The following is a 19,331-nucleotide window of genomic DNA, read 5'->3' on the forward strand; positions in this document are numbered from 1 at the left end:
TGGCCTCCACAAGTCTCTCCTTCCTGGTCTATTAACAGAATGGCACTTCTCAGAAGGAAACCAGCCTCCCTTTGTTGCAAGGCATTAAAAGCCAGTTAAAATGTATATAGTGTACCTGAAAGAGCAAGCAAAAACTACTACTCAGTCAGCGAATCCATTTACTACATTAGCATAACTTACCCTGAGTCAGACTCCAAAGGAACACATCAGGGCTGGGGTATGCTGGGTGGTCAAGAGGAGTGGGCTCAGGAGCAGGAGAAGGAGTGAGCAGGTGCGGGGGCAGCCCTGATTGGGCTGCACTGGGGAAGAAGGGGAAGATGGGCAGCCTAGGGGCAGTTGGAGGCCTGGGTGTGGGTGGCCCTGTCTCTGCCTGTCGTAGATGCCTCTGCCACAGCATCTACGACCTGCGTACAGCTGCTCCTCTCCACCTGGACTGCCAGTGTCTGGAGGATATGGGGCCACCTATTGATCTTCATATTTTCAATGCCCAGCTTAGTGCTTGGAACATAGTGTCTTCTTAACAACTGTTGAACAAATGTCCACATTAATACCGCTGGAGGGTGTATATAATAAGGTGAGGTGACCCAGAAAATATAATTTTCTTACATGAAATTTTTTGTAATCTCCTCTGTCCCTCCACTTCTGCCTAGAATATAAGCTCTACACAAGCAGAGATCTTTGTACTGACATATGCCGAGCCCTATAAATAATGCCAGGCACACAGAATTTGTTTGGATGAAGGAATGACTTCAGCCTACTTTTAGTTATGAGCATCAGATAAGATAATATATTTCTGGCCTTGCTACTATCTATGATCACACAGAGCTGACCTGTCTTGAAGCAGAGTCCCCTTCACCCTCCCAGATGCAGGAGAGACCAGCTTCCTCACCAACTAACAGGACATTCAAAGGCAAAGTCTGCCCAGGAACAACCTGGCAGGTGTCAGGTCATTGCAGGAAGTAGAACTTGAGAGAGGGATGGTTATGCAGAAGAACAAGACACTTGACCAGTTGAACAGTCTGTTATTGGGGGTACTAACTCATTCTTCCCCAGGCAGAGAGGAGTAAGCTGAGGCAACAACATTCCTCATCACAGCAAGAACTGAGGTCTCTGCAGAGATGAGTGGGAAAGCCTGCTGTGTCTGTGGCCATGCCATCATGGCTGGCTGGCCCCTGCCCAAACAGAACAACAGGGAGTGAACTTGGGCCTCAAGGCTTTGGGTGATCAGGTAGGTAAGGAACCAAGGCTCACTGGTTTTAGAAAAGTTGTCAAACAGCAGAGGTAGGGGTGGATGAAGGTAAGTGTGAGAGAAAGAGGTAAACATCAAAATCTTCCCAGAATTCCCATATTCCATGGATCTCTGTGATCTGTGTTAACTCACTGAGCATGGCTTCTTGAAGTTTATCCTGTTTAATTGATTGCTGAGATCTGAAAAAGACAAGTCTTTGTTTTCCAACAAAAAATCTGTTGTTTTAATGATGCCCCAGATTTCCAGTGGTCACCTGGAGACTGGTTCCAGGATACTTCTGCTTCAAAAATGTTAAGTATCAATTCCTCTCACATACTTTAGAAATGACTTCTCAAGCTCCCTTAGATGCAGTTCACCAGCTAAGATGCTAAAAATGTAATGATCATGTAGACGTATATGTAGGAACAAAGTCTCAGGGTGAAAGACTGACAGATAAACATGAGCAATTTTGAGTTGCTGGAGATATTCATGTCTCTGCTGGAAAAGTTTACCCAAAGCCTTGATCTGCAATGACTTTCCCACCCCGACCCCACCCCTACCTGCCCACCCTTCACCCTTCCTTACCCCATCCTACCATTCAGACATGTTTCTGTTGGTCTGTAGAGCCAAAGTGGGGGAAAGCAGAGATAATTACTCAGAAAGACATGATAAGTTAACTTTGAAACAAGTCCCACTAAGGCATGGTTCCCCCTGGGTAGTTCTATTTCTGATGGCATGGTGTTGGAGCTGAGAGCTATCATGGTCGCCAAATAAAATGGTATTTTTTTTTTTAAAGAAAGCATTGGAGAAGCAGCAGAACGAGATTCAAGTATGCACCATGGTACACAGTGTATGACTCACCATCCCGCTGGTGTGTCTAGACATTTTAGTGGCATCTTTAAATTGCCTGAGTCATGATGTTATATTATATGTCTTTCTAAATGCCTCCAGGGCATAAATTAGGTCTTATTTCTTCAACATTTTTAGCACATTGCCTAGCACAAAATAGATTCTTAATAAGAGTAACAGAATGTTGCAAGCCCCTAGGAGCAGTAGCAATGGTGAAACCCGACATTGATTTGACGATGTTTTGTAGTTGACAAAGACTTCTTTCATGTACGTTATTTTATTTGATCCTCTTAACAGTTCTACAGAGTGAAGTGAGAACTGTTTTCCCTGCACCTTCCCACAGTGAAATGCTGATAACCCTCTTATCTGAAACCTTCCCTTACATGACTTTAATTAGCTTGAATTACCTCGCAGGGAACTGGACCCATGTGGGTGGGAACCACATTTTTTCCCTTCCCTCTTTGAAAGCCATTCTGCAGCATGGAGCCTGACACTGTATGAACTAGCTAAGTGAGCATCTAGTGCCTGTGTTTGTGAGCATTTAAGGATTCAAAAATATCATCACTTTGGGCTGGAAAAAACAAATCATCCAACCAACTCCCAAATGAGTGTGGGATTTATTTGTTTGGTGGGAACCAAGGTGCTGCTCTCATTTCAGCTTGTGCAGTTTCTGATGGATACTGTAGCCTCACTGGACTCTGGCAAGAAAGCAAATTCCTGATAGATGTGGACATGCCGTTATGAAACGGTCTCCACTGGATGGGATGAATATGTGAATTTTACAGATATTTATTTAGATATGAGAATTCTAATTCTTAGTCCAGTGGTCTGAAAACTACAAACACATGTCACAGAAGTTGCCACAACCCTTTAGACGTTGTTTGTTATAACCTCCCTTCTCCAAGCAGCTCAGCAGCTGCAGGCTGCAGAGCAGACTGTTAGTGTCCAGGCGGAGACTCTGTGTCCCAGGAAATGATGGTTGTGAATTATTTTCTTTTCTAAATGGTTCTTCTCCAGACTCATGGCCTTTCATTAGGTTCATTGGATAATATCTTTTGACCACAAAATAATGCATCCATTCAGATGACCTTTTTTCTTCAACCCTGATATTCTGTCTCTCAGACTTTGCATTCTCCACTGCCTATTTCCCCTCTCTGTGTGTGCATGTCATAAGCCAGAGAGTGCTTTTCCTTCATTCCTGTATGGCTCTCATTAACAACAAAATCAGTTGATTAGAACATTCTTATCCCTTCCACCCTGAAGCACCCAGTCAAATTTAATTCCTAGCCTTATTGTTCAGATTTTAATACAAGATAGGGAGTGCTTGCATGCCCACTCCCGTAATGCTGTTGCAGGGACAGGAAAAATTTCACAGGCCCCTGCATTACTGTGCATGTCATATGCCACCTGTGCCCAAACAGCTTCCTGCAATTCAGCTCCCAGAGGCCTGGTAAGAAGAGTAACTTCCATGCATGTCCTCTGTGCAAGCTGGAAGCTATTATTATAAAGATGGATATAATTATGTTTTGAGAAAATTGGACTAGATGTCACAATTTAAAGGAACTTGTATTGGGTTTAGTTGCTTTGTGCCCTACTAAAACCATTGCCTTGCATTGCATGATATACATAGCACTCATTCTGGCAGACAGCAGCCTCTCTGAACTTGAGCAAAATAAATCATCTCTTTCATCAGCTGGAGTGGTTTTCATAATTACTGTGCCATATTTAAAACGTAGACATGTACAGTTGGCACTCCACATCTGGAGGTTCCCTATCCAAGGATTCAGTCAACTTTGAATCAAAAATATTCAGAAAAATAAAAATAAAAATACAACAAGAAATATGATACAAATAAAAAAACAGTATAATAACTATTCACATAGCATTTACATTACTTTAGGTATTATAAGTAATTTAGAGATGATTTAGAATAAACAGGAGGATATTTATAGGTTATATGCAAATGCTAAACCATTTTATATCAGGGACATGAGTTTCTGCAGATTTTGGTATCCATGAGAGTCCTGGAATCAATCCCCTGCCGATGCTACTGATGACTGTTGTATTAGTCCATTCTCACACTGCTAATAAAGACATACACAAGACTGGATAATTTATAAAGGAAAGAGGTTTCATTGACTCACAGTTCCACAGGGTTGGAGAGGCCTCAGGAAACTTATAATCATGGCAGAAGGGTAAGCAAACATGTCCTTCACATAATGGCAGGAAAAAGTGCTAAGCAAAAGGGGGAAAAGTCCCTTATAAAACCATCAGATCTTGTGAGAACTCATTCATGATCATGAGAACAGCATGAGGGTAACTAGCCCTGTGATTAAATTCTTTCCCACTGGTTCCCTCCCATGACAGGTGGGGATTGTGGAAACCACAATTCAAGGTGAGATTTGGGTGGGACACAGAGCCAAACCATATCGACTGTATTTGCAACCTGCATATAGGTGATACCTCCCTCCCTATGTTCAAACTCCAAAAGTAGAAATATCATAGATGTGTCTGGCTAAGTATTGGTTAACCCAAGGCCAGCTACTTAGAACAAAGTAAACTTCTCAGTTACAAACCAAATCTGATGCTTTATTCTATCTAGTCTGCTTCCCTCTACTATAATAGATTCTAGAGATAATCATTTTTACTTCTATTAATTAATTCACTTAATTAGTCAATGAATGTGAATGGATATGAAATAAAATTCATTGGCTTTGGTTCAAATCCTAATAATGGTAATGATGATAATAATATTTATTGACACTTACCATGTGTTCATGTGTTAGTGCATTTAATCCTCATACACAAAAATTGTGATACTATCATACAGATGAGAGGAACTGAGCCACAGAAGTTGTGGCTTCCTTCATAGTTTCATACTTGACTCAAACAGGTCTATCTGCCTCTAAATCCCATGCTCCTTGCATAGTACTGAGCTGTCTCTAGACGAGGAATAAGACTTCTACAGGTGAAGCATTATATAATAGCACAGTAGGCATCTGGTAGAAAACAGAGAATAAAGCTAGTCTAATTGGAGGGGAGCTGTTGAAGGTGGAAGAGCCCCTACAGATGTGCAGACCCAGGGTGAACCACCACATAACGTGGCTAATGAAAATCAACAGGAGTCAAAGCGAATGTGCTTGCTAACTAACCCTGGGCTTGGACAGTGAGTTAGAAACTCAGTTCCAAGAGAGCAATTTGGAAAGTGTTCAGGGACTTTCCTTTACTAATTTAAGCCACAGATATCCCTAGAATTGTTGTTCCCTTGTGTTGTGATACATGTCTGAGTATTTGAAATATAAAGTCCCAAAATGCCACAAGAGGATACACATGGACATTTGTTTTTATTTCTCACACCCCAGAACCCCAGGGTTCAGGTTTTCCATGCAGAGAAGGGCACTTGGGTGACTACAGAGGTCTCATTTGGCCAACCTCCAGCTCTTGTGAAAAGAAACCAGAGGATTGTTTTTTTGTGGGTGTTTTCCTTTATACATAACTCCATTTGGGGTTTATTTTTTCTGTCTTTGCAAAACTAATTCAGAGGGTCTGACGTAGCTCCTAATAAAAACAAACTAAACTAATCTGAAATATGTTAATTACTTATATCTTGCTGGAAAAGCATTATACAAGAGGATTGATCATGAACAGACTGGCTTTATTTAACAAACTTCTCAATGAGTTGCCTGTCGGAAAGGGACATCTTTTTAGCTAAATATAGAACGTAAGCCAACCTTAACACATCAAATCCATAAATGTTGAGTTTATTTTCCAAAGCCACCTGTGAACCAGATCATAAAAGTATATTTGATGCCATGCACCAATGATCCCTCAAAGAGCTCACTATATTGGCCATCATGGTGTTATACAGCATTCTATCATTTTAATCAAATGCTAAATATATAGTGCTGATGTATTACTCCATTTTCATGCTGCTGATAATGACATGCCTGAGACTGGGCAATTTACAAAAGAAAGTGGTTTAATGGATAACTCACAGTTCCATGTGGCTGGGGAAGCCTCACAATCATGGCAGAAGGTAAGGCAGAGCAAGTCACATCTTACGTGGATGGCAGCAGGCAAAAAGAGAGCTTGTTTATAGAAACTCCCATTTTTAAAACCATCAGCTTTTATGAGACTTATTCACTATTATGAGAACAAGACAGAAAAGACCTGCCCCATGATTCAATTACCTCCCAGTGGGTACCTCTCCCAACATGTGGGAATTCACAATGAGATTTGGGTGAGGACACAGCCAAACCATATCAGCTGACATGTCACCAGACATTAGAATAGGATATTTAAAGTAAGGTGCTAATTGAGTGATGGAGAAATAGGAAAAAAACAAAATTCAATATTGAATGAACAGTAGAAGCTTCTCTAAAATGTTGTTTGAGCATGAGCCTAGCTATAAAAGCTCATTTGGAAGACATCCTAATTTTATTCTTATTTTTTAAAAAGCTGAAATATGGCTTCCTGATGTACCCATTTTGAGCTGTTCATCTGTAAATGCTGGGATTTTCTTCCAGTTTTTATGGTGGGGAGTCTGTGGCATGTGCTTTTCTGGTGTCCCCACAAAGTGGGCCAAGGTTGGGATCTGATAGTTGCTAATCAGAGCCATGAGATGTAGCTGCATCTGTGTTCATGTGCACATCAATAGGAGGGAAAGTCCTGAAAAAGGAGCTTCCTGGTAACAGCAAGTAATCCAGTTGCCCTAATTCCCCCTAGTAAAATGGCTGTAACAAACACACCTCCGTACTATGAGGTTTGACTTTCGTAGAAGAAAAGTGTTTAGTTCTGAATAAGGTCTCTTAGAGGTGATTTTTCACAAAATCTTATGCTGCACCACTTTATGTCAGGGAGTAGATTGAAAATCTTTAGCTATTAAAAACCTAATCAGTTCTCAACCAAACCTCTGACAATGAATAAAATTGACCACTGTATATAACTAGATTGTATCTCTATTTCCCTTTCTAAAATGGATGTGCGAGCATATATCTGGGCACAGCTATGCGACATGTCTATTCTCGTGGCAAAGGATCCAAGACATCTATCAGCAGCAGCTCAGTCTATGATATTGTATTGACCAGCAGATTTTCACTGAGTCTAGTTGGATCTGTTGATAATTTTAGTGCTTCAAGAATCTTAGATGAAAAATATCCTTTTCAAACTTAAAATTTTCTTCAGTTTGGATGCATTCCTTCAACTTATAACTAAGATATTATTTAATTTTTTCCCATCAGCCTCAGCTGACACAAGAGTTGTACAAGTGGCTTCATGTTATCAAGTTTTTACTTAGCTTTGGAACAACTCTCTGTCTGTCATCTTGACAGTAGAAAAAGTGTTGCAAAGTGAGAAATTGTACCACAAGAGTTATTCATCCAAAAGCGACAGGAGAAATACACACATGCACACACACACCACATACCCACCAGTAGCTTTTATTAAAAAATGAATAATATAAAATTGAATAAATCTATTCAAACTCTACTTTAGGGGAAAGGAGAAAATAAGGCTTCCCATAGAAATGTTTGAAAAATAGACTCATTTCAATAAAGGCATCTTCCTGACCTGTGCTCTTCTTCATCTTGCCAACCCGAAGGTTTGTTTGGTTGTTTTAACTGGTCTAGAAATGTATGTCCATGCTCAGTATGAAGTGTATTTTGCCCAAAAGCTGCTTAAAGTGACCTAGTAATTCACAAGGAAGCTAAAACCACCCTGAACTCTTCCGCCACACACACTCGCAAAGCTCAATGTCACAGCTTAGGAAACCCTGATCATTCTGCCTCCTTGTAGCCTCTTTTAATTTCCTGACAAGTCCCTATCCCCTGTCTCAGTGTATAGTTCTGAAAATTTAAATTATTTTTTCTCTCTAAGAAACTATTACTGAGGCTTTCATTTATTAGGATACTGTGTGTGTGTGTCTGCGCGCACACGTGATGTCATCAAGAATTGAATGCACCCACATATATCTGGTTTGAGAATCCTGGGTCACATTGACATAACAGTTCTTCCTATGGATGGTGTTTGGGAGGTTCACTTTGTACCAGTGATTTGGGTCATTTCTCCCTTGGTATTTTTTATTTCATGAAGTAGGAGAGATTTCCATCAATATCTAGCCTCCTTCCCTGTCCTCCTTAACCCAGCTTTCTCTAAGACATGTAAACTCAATCCCATGGTATTATAATAAAAACAAGACAAAATAACAACAACTGGAAATCCAACAAAACAAAACCTGTCTGGGACCAAGGTGAAAATGTGCCAATGATCATGCACCTCACCTTCTTTGGCAGATTCCAGAAATTCACTGGACAGCAGTCCCCCACAAAGAGGCTTCTCAGACAAACTGTCTAGTTAGACAGGGGTCTTATGTCTGGTCATTACCAAAAATGAAGCAAGAGAGAATTTTAGTTAAAGTATTAAATAACATTTTCCTTCTTTGAAGCTTAAAACTTCTGAATTTTTTTTAAAGGTAAGCTTTTCTTTTTCACTTTATTCCATGGTATTTATCCAAGTATTCTGAAGACAGATCAGAGTGGTCAGTAAAAAATTGAAAAATGAAAATTTAACCTCATAATTTCCAAATACTCTGGCAATTGGATTTAGTCTAATGCAGTGTTGCTGTATGTAGATTCTGCCTTAGGAAATAAAAAAAAGGTAATTAACTTTTACATATTTATCCAAGACTGCTTCAAAAGTTTTAGAAAATGTTTTTTGTTCCCTGAAGTAAGGAAAACACACACACACACACACACACACAAAACCTCTTATAATTCTAATTTTCATTATTCACATTCTCAACAAACCTCCTTTTCTTTGGGTAAACTTTAGTACAGTCCTTGTTAGAATATCTAGTGGATCATAAATCAGTGGGATCCAACTAAGGCCCTATTAGTTCTACTTATAAGACATTTACCATGCTGGATACAGTGACTCACGCATGTAATCAATCACAGCACTTTGGGAGTCTGAGGTGACCAGATCACTTGAGGTCAGGAGTATCAGACCAGCCTGGCCAACATGGTGAAACTCCGTCTCTACTAAAAATAGAAAAATTAATTTCCTTTCCTTTGGGTTTATGCCTAGCAGTGAGATTGCTGGATTGTATGGTAGCTCTATTTTTAGTTTTTTGAGACAACCTCTGATTGTGTGGGTTGTCTCTTCACTTTGTTGATTGTTTCCTTTGCTGTGCAGAAACTTTTTCACTTGATGTGATCCCATTTGTCCATTTTGGCTTTGGTTACCTGTGCTTGTAGGGTATTAAGAAATCTTTGCCCGTCCAATGCCTTGGAGAGTGTCCCCAATGTTTTCTTTTAGTTAGTTTCATAGTTTGAAGTCTTAAAGTCTTTAATACATTTTTATTTGATTTTTGTATATGATGAGAGATAGTGGTTTGGTTTCATTCTTTTGCATATGGATATCTAGTTTTCCTAGCACAGTTTAGAGAAGAGATTGTCTTTTCCCAATGTATGTTCTTGGCACCTTTGTCAAAAATGAGTTTACTATAAATATAAAAAAAAATACAGGCCGGGCGCGGTGGCTCAAGCCTGTAATCCCAGCACTTTGGGAGGCCGAGGCGGGTGGATCACGAGGTCAAGAGATTGAGACCATCCTGGTCAACATGGTGAAACCCCGTCTCTACTAAAAATACAAAAAATCAGCTGGGCATGGTGGCGCGTGCCTGTAATCCCAGCTACTCAGGAGGCTGAGGCAGGAGAATTGCCTGAACCCAGGAGGCGGAGGTTGCGGTGAGCCAAGATCACGCCATTGCACTCCAGCCTGGGTAACAAGAGCAAAACTCCGTCAAAAAAAATATATATATATATATATATATATATAAAATACAAAAATTAGCTGGGCATGGTGGCACACACCTGTAATCCCAGCTACACAGAGGCAGGAGAATTGCTTCAACCCAGGAGGCAGAAGTTGCAGTAAGCCGAGATTACACCATTGCACAACAGCCTGGGTGACAGAGTGAGACTTGATCTCAAAAAAAAAAAAAAAGATGTTTACCTGACTTTTTTTATTAGAAAGATAAAGTCCTGCTTCTGGATCTCTTTAGAAGCACAAAATAGGTTTCTGGATTAGCAGGGTCTTATTTCCCTTCATGAACACATTAAGCGAAAACACATGTACCCCACTTTGGGTTGGGCTCGGCATCCTGATAGAACATAATTATGTCTTAGGAAAAGTCAAATCAGAGAACAAGGATTAGGGAATAATGGGTAAAAGGAATGATTATGAACCAAGAGAATGGGCTAACCATTGATCTTGCTCCATCTGTGTACTGAGATCTTTCTAGCAGCCCTTACAGTTTATAAATCAATCTTTTCATGATTTCATGACAATCTCAGAGAAAGATCACTATCAGTCTTCAGAGGGGAAGATCTTCCTAGCATCAATAAACAGTGATCTGGTAAACCCAAATCAGATTAAATTATTAACATTCAAAAATTAGTTGCTTTCCAAGCTGTCCTGGGGTGTGGATAAAAATTTTGGAGTAACTATTTCATGGTAAAAGGACTGTTTGGGTCCTGAAGGTCCCAGTGGCAACGCCCTTATGAGAACTGTGGGATTCTAGACTTATTCCAGAGTGGACTACAATGCACCTACTCATATGGAGGCCCAGGATTTACTCACTATTGGGAGAGAAGGAAAGGAAAGAAGGAAGAGGAAGCACTATTTGTTTCTTCTGAAACAAAATAGTGCTTAGTGATTCAACACCTACCATGTACTAGTATAGCACACTCATCACTCATTTTTATTAGTTCCAAAAACCTATAAGGTAGACTTTATTCTTCTACATGTCAGGAAACTGAGATTAATTGACTCTCTCCAGCCCATATATTTATTCAGCTAATATTTATTATGTACCTATTTTAGGTGCTAGATGAACAATAGTGGACAAGGCAAAAACTCTACCTTCGGGGAGCTTACATTTTAATTAAATAATTTTTTAACACTTTGTCAATTATAACTCACAATAAATAACATATATTAAACTATCACAATATGTACATCTTATAAATACACACATATATATATTTGAAACAAAATGTTTACATACATAAACTTATCCTTATTGCACGTGATGCATGCTTTGATATTTTTTCTATTTTATTGTTTTAAAGCTAGTCATAGCCAATTAAATTGATTTTGTTATCAACTGAGTCATAATCTAAAACTTGAAAACATTGTCTGTTGATTTGAATAGGAATAATATTGATATTAGTCAATATCAAGAACTCCAAAGTTATTCTGATCATTCCAAAGCCTGGGGAAGTATCTACATCTTTTTCAGCGTACAGTTTAATGGCCAAGAAAAGGAAGATGAGAAGTGGAAGGAGAGCTATCTGTTTCTTCACAGCCTGGAGTGGTTTAGTGGAGGCCATCCAACTTCAGTCTGGATTTGCCAAGATGCTCAAACTTCATCTCTTCTTCATAGAATGTCTTCTGTTTGCTCCCAGCAATAATAATGTGTTTTATTTTTCTCTAACCTTTTGTTCTCCCTGCATAGGCTGACAACAGAATATCCAGGTCACTATGGTGAGGAAATGGACATGATTTCCTACAATTATGATTACTATATCCGAGGAGCAACCACCACTTTCTCTGCAGTGGAAAGGTGAGAAGGATAGCCCCTTCCCCATAGGCTAGGGAATATAAATCTGTAATCCATGTATATACATGGAATATATACATGGAATACAAGTGCAGATTTCGTACATGCACATATGTTTCTGCAAGAACTTTGACCTGAAGTTTTTCTTATTTTAGTTTCCTAACTGGTCAAGGATTAACTGCAGGTTTGGCTGGACAATGGGAGGCAGTGGGAAGTTAACTGTCCTCATGACCTCACCTCATGGAGCTGCTCACCTTGGAGACGAGGGTAGATTCCAGCCCGATCAAGAGCAGAGAGTCCTAAACATGGTATCCCTTGATGGTCAAAGCTTTTCCCCTCACTCAATTTCACAGAGCACTTTTCCTTGTGAAACATCAGGAGGATAAAGCAAATATGGTTAGAGGAGTGCCTATTGTCAAATGGACCCCCTTCAACCCCGTGCCTCTGTATGATCCACACTTTGGGTTTTAGGAAAGAAGAGAGAAGAGAAGGAAAAGGGATTGGAGAATGCAGTTTTTCCATCTGTGTGCTATTGACATCTGGGGCCAGATATTTCATTGTTTCAGGGTCTGTCCTTTGCTTTCCAGTTGTTTAGCCTACCCACTAGATGCCACTAGCACCCCACCCTGAGTTGTGACAACCAAAAGTATTTGCAGACGTTGTCAAGTATTCCCTAGGAGAGCAAATTTGCCCCTGCCATCCTGGAGTAAAATGAGCCACTGAACCTGGTGGAATCATTTGGTCTTCATAGGACCAAGTCTAAGTTTTGCTCAGCATCAATTATTAGCCTTTTAAAAGAGTAGTTTGAATGCCTGATCATAAGATCTTGCTATCTGTGTTTGTTGGTACACAGATAAATAAGACCTGGCTACAGTCATTCAGTAAACCCACATGCCGCCAATTTTCTAATTTCCTTCTAAAACAAGCTATAACCTCTTTTAACAATTGCAGAAATCAAAATATCACCCAGCCCCAGGTATCACCCAGAAACTCAAGTTGATCACCCAGATTTGTATTGAGGGACTTTATACCCAGTTGTTCTAAACAAACGACCTGGAGCAACAGACTCAGAACGAGAAAGCCTGCCTTAGGCTGTTTGAGTGGAGTGAGCCCTACTTCCTAGCACTGAGAGCAATCAACCCCATTTTCCAGTGTAGAAGCTGGATGGAGGCCTTGTTAGTCACAGTGTTTAGGATAAACTGTTGAAAGAGGCCTTGCAGATTGAAAAGGGAGATAGATAACTCTAAGTTTGTAAAGGACCCCACTGAGCTTTGAAATGATTTGCATAATTAAATATGCAAAAAGTCTTCATTTTTTCCCTTTATCAGGACTTTGCAAAGAGCATGGCAGTCATGTGTTCTGCTGGGCTTAAGATTACCTAGTTAGGAAGACGGTGTGGTTTAAGAGAAAGACTAACAGTTGAGTCCAATAAACTTGGAATGTGAAATCGTCAGCTATTACTAGTTCTACCGTAAAGCAAGTTAATTATTTCTCTGAGCCTGCTTCTTCATCTAAACAATGAATTGTTGTGAGGAAACAATGAGAAAACACGTGAAGCCTCTGGTGCAATGCCAGATATATTGGAGGCTACAATTATCATGATCACAGTTCAGCGATATTAGACCACAGGAGTGTCATGCAATGTAGGCACTCAATACATTTCTCTCAAATGGATGAATAAAGAACATAAGTTTGCCCTGAGCAAAGAACATTCCTTGAAATGTATCCATACCACATTTTTCAAAATTTAGTAATGCTATGTACGCTCTTCCCATCCCCAACCACTTAAACACATAGGCAATTCATAACAATTCTTGTGTTGCCAGAATGGCAACCATTTTCTTTTTTAATTTAGGAGATTCTTTCATTCCTCTGTAGCAGTGTTTTCTGAAAGGAAACACATGCATAGCACAGAGCCCAGTGTGTGCTGAGCACTCAGCATTCAGCAAGTGCTCAGAAAGAGTCAGTGGAAAAATGGATGGACTTTTTAAAACAAGATTCCTTTTTTTTTTTTCTTTTTGAGATGAAGTCTCGTTCTGTTGCCCAGGCTGGAGTACAATGGCAAGATCTCAGCTCACTACAACCTCTGGCTCCTGGGCTCAAGCGATCCTCCTGTCTCAGCTTTCTGAGTAGCTGGGACTACAGGCACGTGCCACCATGCCCGGCTAATTTTTTTGTATTTTTTAGTGGAGATAGGGTTTCACCATGTTAGCTAGGATGATCTTGATCTTCTGACCTCGTGGTCCACCCACCTTGGCCTCCCAAAGTGCTGGGATTACAGATGTGAGCCACCGTGCCCAGCCTTTTTCTTTCTTTCTTTTCTTTCTTTCTTTTTTTTTTTTTTTTAAAGGGTTTCACTCTGTTGCCCAGGCTGGAGTGCCAGGGGTCCATCTAGGTGCACTGCTGCCTTGACCTCCCGGGCTCCAGCAATCCTTCCCCCTCAACCCCCAAAATAGCTGGGACTGGCAGGCATGCACCACCACACTCAGCTAATTTTTTCTATTTTTTTGTGGAGTTGGGATTTCCCATGTTGGCCAGACTGGTCTCAATCGAAATCCTACCCTCAAGTAATCTACCCACCTCAGCCTCCCAAAGTGCTGGATTACAGGCATGAGCCACCATGCCTGGCCTAAAATAAGATTCTTTACAATGAAATGGAGATTATATTAAATACATGCTTTTATTCCAAGCTGTTAACCCATGGGTCCTTGAGGTACTTTTAGGAGGCAGCAGGGGTGAGCTGACCACCAGTGATGAACAGAGGCCTCCACACAGCCAGTGACCTAGTTAGTCACCTTCAAGGGTGACTGAACTCACAGATTTGTCGGTTCTTGAGCAGCTGCATAAAGATATCTTCTAAGAGGAAAATGAAGTTAAGTGTCCCTTCAGTTCCCAGATCCTCCAAATGTTCTCTGCTGCTGTTTCCCCAGCAGAAACTCTTCCTGCCGTGTCCTTTCTCGCTGATGTTCATTTTCTGACTCTCCCTCCCACAGGGATCGCCAGTGGAAGTTCATAATGTGCCGGATGACTGATTACGACTGTGAATTTGCAAATGCTTAGATTTGCCACATACCAAGTCTGGGTGAAAGGAAAGGGGCCAGGAGACCGGAGGGTGTCCACATACGTTAACATCAGTTGGATCTCCTATAGCTGTTTCTGCTGCTCTCTTTCCTTCTCCCTGAGCTGGTAGCTGCAATGTCAGCTTCCTGGGCCTTTCTGACTAGTATCACACTTATAATAAAACCCACAATTAAATCATGTTTCTCACTTTTCACATGTTCCATAGCAACTGCTTTATATGACTGACAATGGCTTCCTTGCATACCACATAGACAGTATGCATGCTTACAGCCAGGCTTCTGGAGCACCTGCTGCAGCCAGGCTAGCACTTTTACTGCAGAATGAGCTGCAGATTCAGCATAGTGGAGGGCAGAGGCAGAGCTGGAGGAGAGGTGCAGTGAAAGTTCTCTACTGCTATGCTTGTTTGAATGATACGTAGGGTCCTCACCAAAAGCAGGCTTTCTACCCTGAGGGACATCTTCCCACTCCCCTGCTCCATATGAGCCATGCATGCTTAGAAGTTCAAGTGCAGAGCTCTTTGCTCCAGGAATGGGGAGACTGAAAAGTGAAATGGGAAGGTGGAAGGGTTTGGTGGCAGAGCTGAAAACAGGGTTGGAAGGATTTCCTGAATTAGAAGACAAATGTTTGTATACCCACTAGTGAAAATGAGTGCAAAGACCAGGGCAACCTGTGAGGATCAATCTCAACTAAGATAAAAACAAGAAAGCAGAGAAAGGTCAGAGAATGGGACTCAGATTGGGAACTTGTGAGGATGAGAGTGGCCAGGTTGAACTGGGAAGTGGAAAAAGGAGTTTGAGTCACTGGCACCTAGAGGCATGCCCAGGGTTCCTAGGAAGGCTGGCAGACACCCTGGAACGCTGGGGAGCTACTGGCAAACTGTCCTGGATTGGGCCTGATGTTCTTGGTAGGAAAGGCTGCCTGGGGATCCACTTTCCTTCTGTGCTGGCTCAGGGGTTCTTCTGCAGAGATGGCACCGTCTTTCCTCCTCCTGCGATGTCTCTGCTCCCGACCTTTTGTACTCTTTATTACGAAAGAAATAAAAATATTAACATTCACTGTGCTGAAAATATTCAGGGTCAGTTTTTGCTCTCTACTCCCTCCCTTTCTGATTATTTATCCATTCATTCTGAAAACACTGGTTAGCATTGTGGTTTGTGCCAAGAACCATGCAAGGCCCCAGGAATACAATGATGACAATGACAAGTGTGGGAATCAGATAATTAAAACATAAAGTGCTAAATGCTTTACCTAAGATTAAACAAAGGAAGGAATCACATTTCTTGGACTTTGAGTTCAATCTGATATTTTCTCAGCATCCTTCAACCTTCCTCATCCCAAGAAGTCACATGAATTTTTAACCACAGGAAGCCCCTCTTTTCTTTATCCACAAAGCAGTTTGCCTTTTTTTTTTTGTTTCTGATCCACGCTTCTCTTCCCTTATCCTCTCTCCCAGTGGACCGAGAAGAAAAACCAGCCAGGCAAAACCACAGGGGTCCCCTACCCTGCCATACACCTTATCTCGGTGGTCAAGATGGTGACTCTCAGGCAATGGTGATAGTGTTTCCCACTGCAGGATCCCAGCATTGTGATGGGGAAGGCAGGGCTAAGGATATCTTTTCCTGCCTTAACTCTAGAACACTCTTTCATATTAGAGTTTTGCTTTATTTCCTCCATGTCATTGTTTCTGCCTCTCTGGCAATTTTAATTTATAATAAGAAGCTCCAGTGTTATTTTTCACAAGGGGAGCCATTAATATTTTAGCGATTGCAGCCTGGTTCAGGATGGCAACCAGGAAATGGCCTTAGTTGGGTGTGTGGAGCATAGCAGGAAAGGAGGCAAGCAATGTTGATTGGCTGACTTGGCATCCATGAAGAAAACAAAAGGCTGGTGAGAGGATGGGGAGATGGGCGGGTGCAGAGAGCACGGCTGGGGGTGGTTAGGCTGCAGCTGGGAGAAGCCGGGAGACTGCAGGAGAACGTAAGTCAAGAAAAACAACAACAACAACTTTAAAGCAATTCAATAGGAAGTGCCTGTGCCAAACAGAATAAAAGGAATTTTACTAAAAAGAAAACTATTCTTTGCATATAGATAGTCTAAGGACAATGACAGGAAAGACATTGTCAACTTGGTTTGAATTTGAATAATTATCCTTTATATTATAGGTCATTCGGGAAGAACTAAGTGTCAGAGTGAGGACTAAATTCCAGATCTGGTAACTGCAAGTTTTGTTCTCTGTTCTTTCATTGCTCTAATCTTTCTACTAACTTGCTCCACAGTTGTGGATAAATCACCTCTCCTTTCTAGGCCTGCTGTTTCAAACGAGGACGTTTACCTAGGTAACCATTGTGGTTTCTTGCAATTCGAAGCATCTCTAAACTCTATCACCTCCTGAATTGTTTGTAAAGGGATTTTCTAAGGCATTTTCTTCCAGGAAAGGAGCCTGGAACTAGAGATGATAACCTGGGGCCTACTGCTGGCTCCAACAGAGGGTGGCTGTGTAAGATAGACAAATCCCCAAGCTTCCTTTCCCTCATCTGCCCAGCACAGGTAGGAATCCCTTTCCAAACAACTTTGCAAGATGCTGGCCACATACAATGAGATGACAGAAGGAAGAGAGACACTATTCCTGCCTCACAAGGCCTTCAGTCTAATGGTGAGATGAGAAGATAGACAATGACAATGACTGCAAGAAAGTTTCCTGAGGAAGCTGAGTCTATGCTTAGCCCTGAAGGACAAGCAGGACTTCTGAGGTGAGTGGAAAAGACTGTGGGCTCTGACATCAGACTTCCTGGGCAAAAATCGTGGTCCTGTCACTTCCCAGCTTTATGACCTTGGCCAAGTCATCTATCTTTCCTGAGACTCTGTTTCCTTACCTGTAGACATAATCATAGTACTTACATCACAAGGTTACTGTAAGAATTAAATGGATCACATAGTGTCTTGCACATAATAAGTACCCAATATATGTAGTCAGAGAAGAAAACAGTGTTAGTATATATTAAAAATAAAATTCCTCAGGTAAGCTGGATTTTAGTTGAGGTCAATAATAGGAAACATTTATTAAACAAGTGGGACATAAGTTTGCTTCAGTAACTGAATCAATATATTATGAAGTGTTTATTATATACCAACTGTTTTACTAGGCACAGTTCCTGCATTCTGGAGAATTATAAACTAGAAGAGTTAGACAAGCAAACAAACCATAACAGTACAGTTTGACAAGTCAAGGGCACGCGGCATTTCAATAGAAGGCAGTGAAAAGTCAGGATAGGAAAGGGAATGGCGACATTTAAGGCAATGGAAACGATATGATGGAAGGCGTAAAATAAGGCATGGGTTTGAGAAGGGTTCTCCAGGAAATACCGACCTTACCAAGGGGGTCTGGGAGGTCCAACATGCAGTGTAGTGCCCTAAAGAGAGATTGGTCACTCACATCAGTACCATAAGGCATTCTACTATTTGTGCATGTTACTTGTAATTTATTCTATCTACCTGGACCTCAGATGGCCTGGAGAAGTTCTCTGTCCAGCCTGGCCCTTCATCCATACGTATGTCTTCTTGCTTGACTGCTTTAACCCAGACAAGGAACTCAACACTTTTGCAAGTTCCTTCAGAAAAATTTATTCTCACAAAAGTGTTAGTCCTCACAAAAGCTTAAACAGATCTGATATTCAGTCCCCATAAACTCAAAAACAACAACAACAAATTCCACACATTTCTGTCTTTAAAAATGTTCTTTTTCACCAGAAAATCAAGGATTTATGTCTCTCTAGCTGGTCCCCCAGCTAGCTCCAAGCCTACTTGGCTCTTCTCAATCAGAGAAAATGTTTCTCAATATAGTCCATGGCTAAACAGTTGTTCACATCGTGGTGGCCAACAGAACAGAGACCACATAGTCAATGGCATCCACTGCCCTTTTAAAGTCTCAATGAGTTTTAATTAAACCACTTCTGTTTAATCGAACCACATTATTAAGGAGTGGTATCTGAACCTGGTTATCAACCTGGGATCCAGAATTGGTGAAGCTGGATAAGGAGAACCCTTAATAAAATGTTGCCTGGACCCTACTTGGGTGTAGCATCCCTTTCCTATTAACTTATTGAATTTCTGTTATTAAATGTATTCCTTTATAAAGCAAGAATTTTTAAAAACTACCTCAAAATTTATTGTAAGAAATAATAGTAACATATTCATGCATATATCAGATTTTCATGGGGCTTACAATTTTTCATAGAAAAAAATATTCCCAAAAACTGGAACAAATCGAATGTCCTTATTAATTTTTAAACCTATTCATTAGATGGCACTGTGTCTTGCTAAGCACTCAAATCTACCATTGTGTGACCTTCTTCTTCCTCTCACACTAATGCAGGCTTATTTATCCATAAGGAGCCCGGTTATAAATGTGAATGAATAACTGCCTGCATCAGTGAAAAATGCTCAATAGAAATATTCCAAAATGCAAATTATAATTGTCTCTGAATTGTGGCATTATTGTTTATTCCTTTGTTCTTCTTTATATTTTCTGCCTTCCCTAACTTACAAAAACAA

The 19,331-nt window shown here is 40.7% G+C and overlaps 1 protein-coding gene across 1 annotated transcript in view; it reads left to right on the plus strand.

Moving 5' to 3' along the window:
• The window catches only part of DPT (dermatopontin), a 30,086-nt gene extending 14,245 nt beyond the window's left edge, over positions 1-15,841 (plus strand). The window contains exons 3-4 of the mRNA XM_032291458.1: positions 11,595-11,702; positions 14,693-15,841. Coding sequence (XP_032147349.1) covers positions 11,595-11,702; positions 14,693-14,759 — 175 coding nt within the window. The 3' untranslated portion in view covers positions 14,760-15,841. The remainder of the gene's footprint in view (positions 1-11,594; positions 11,703-14,692) is intronic.
• Positions 15,842-19,331: the final 3,490 nt, after the last annotated feature.

Source organism: Sapajus apella, unplaced genomic scaffold, assembly GCF_009761245.1.
Source record: "Sapajus apella isolate SASKATOON/1434 unplaced genomic scaffold, GSC_monkey_1.0 scaffold25, whole genome shotgun sequence".
NCBI lineage: Eukaryota > Metazoa > Chordata > Mammalia > Primates > Cebidae > Sapajus > Sapajus apella.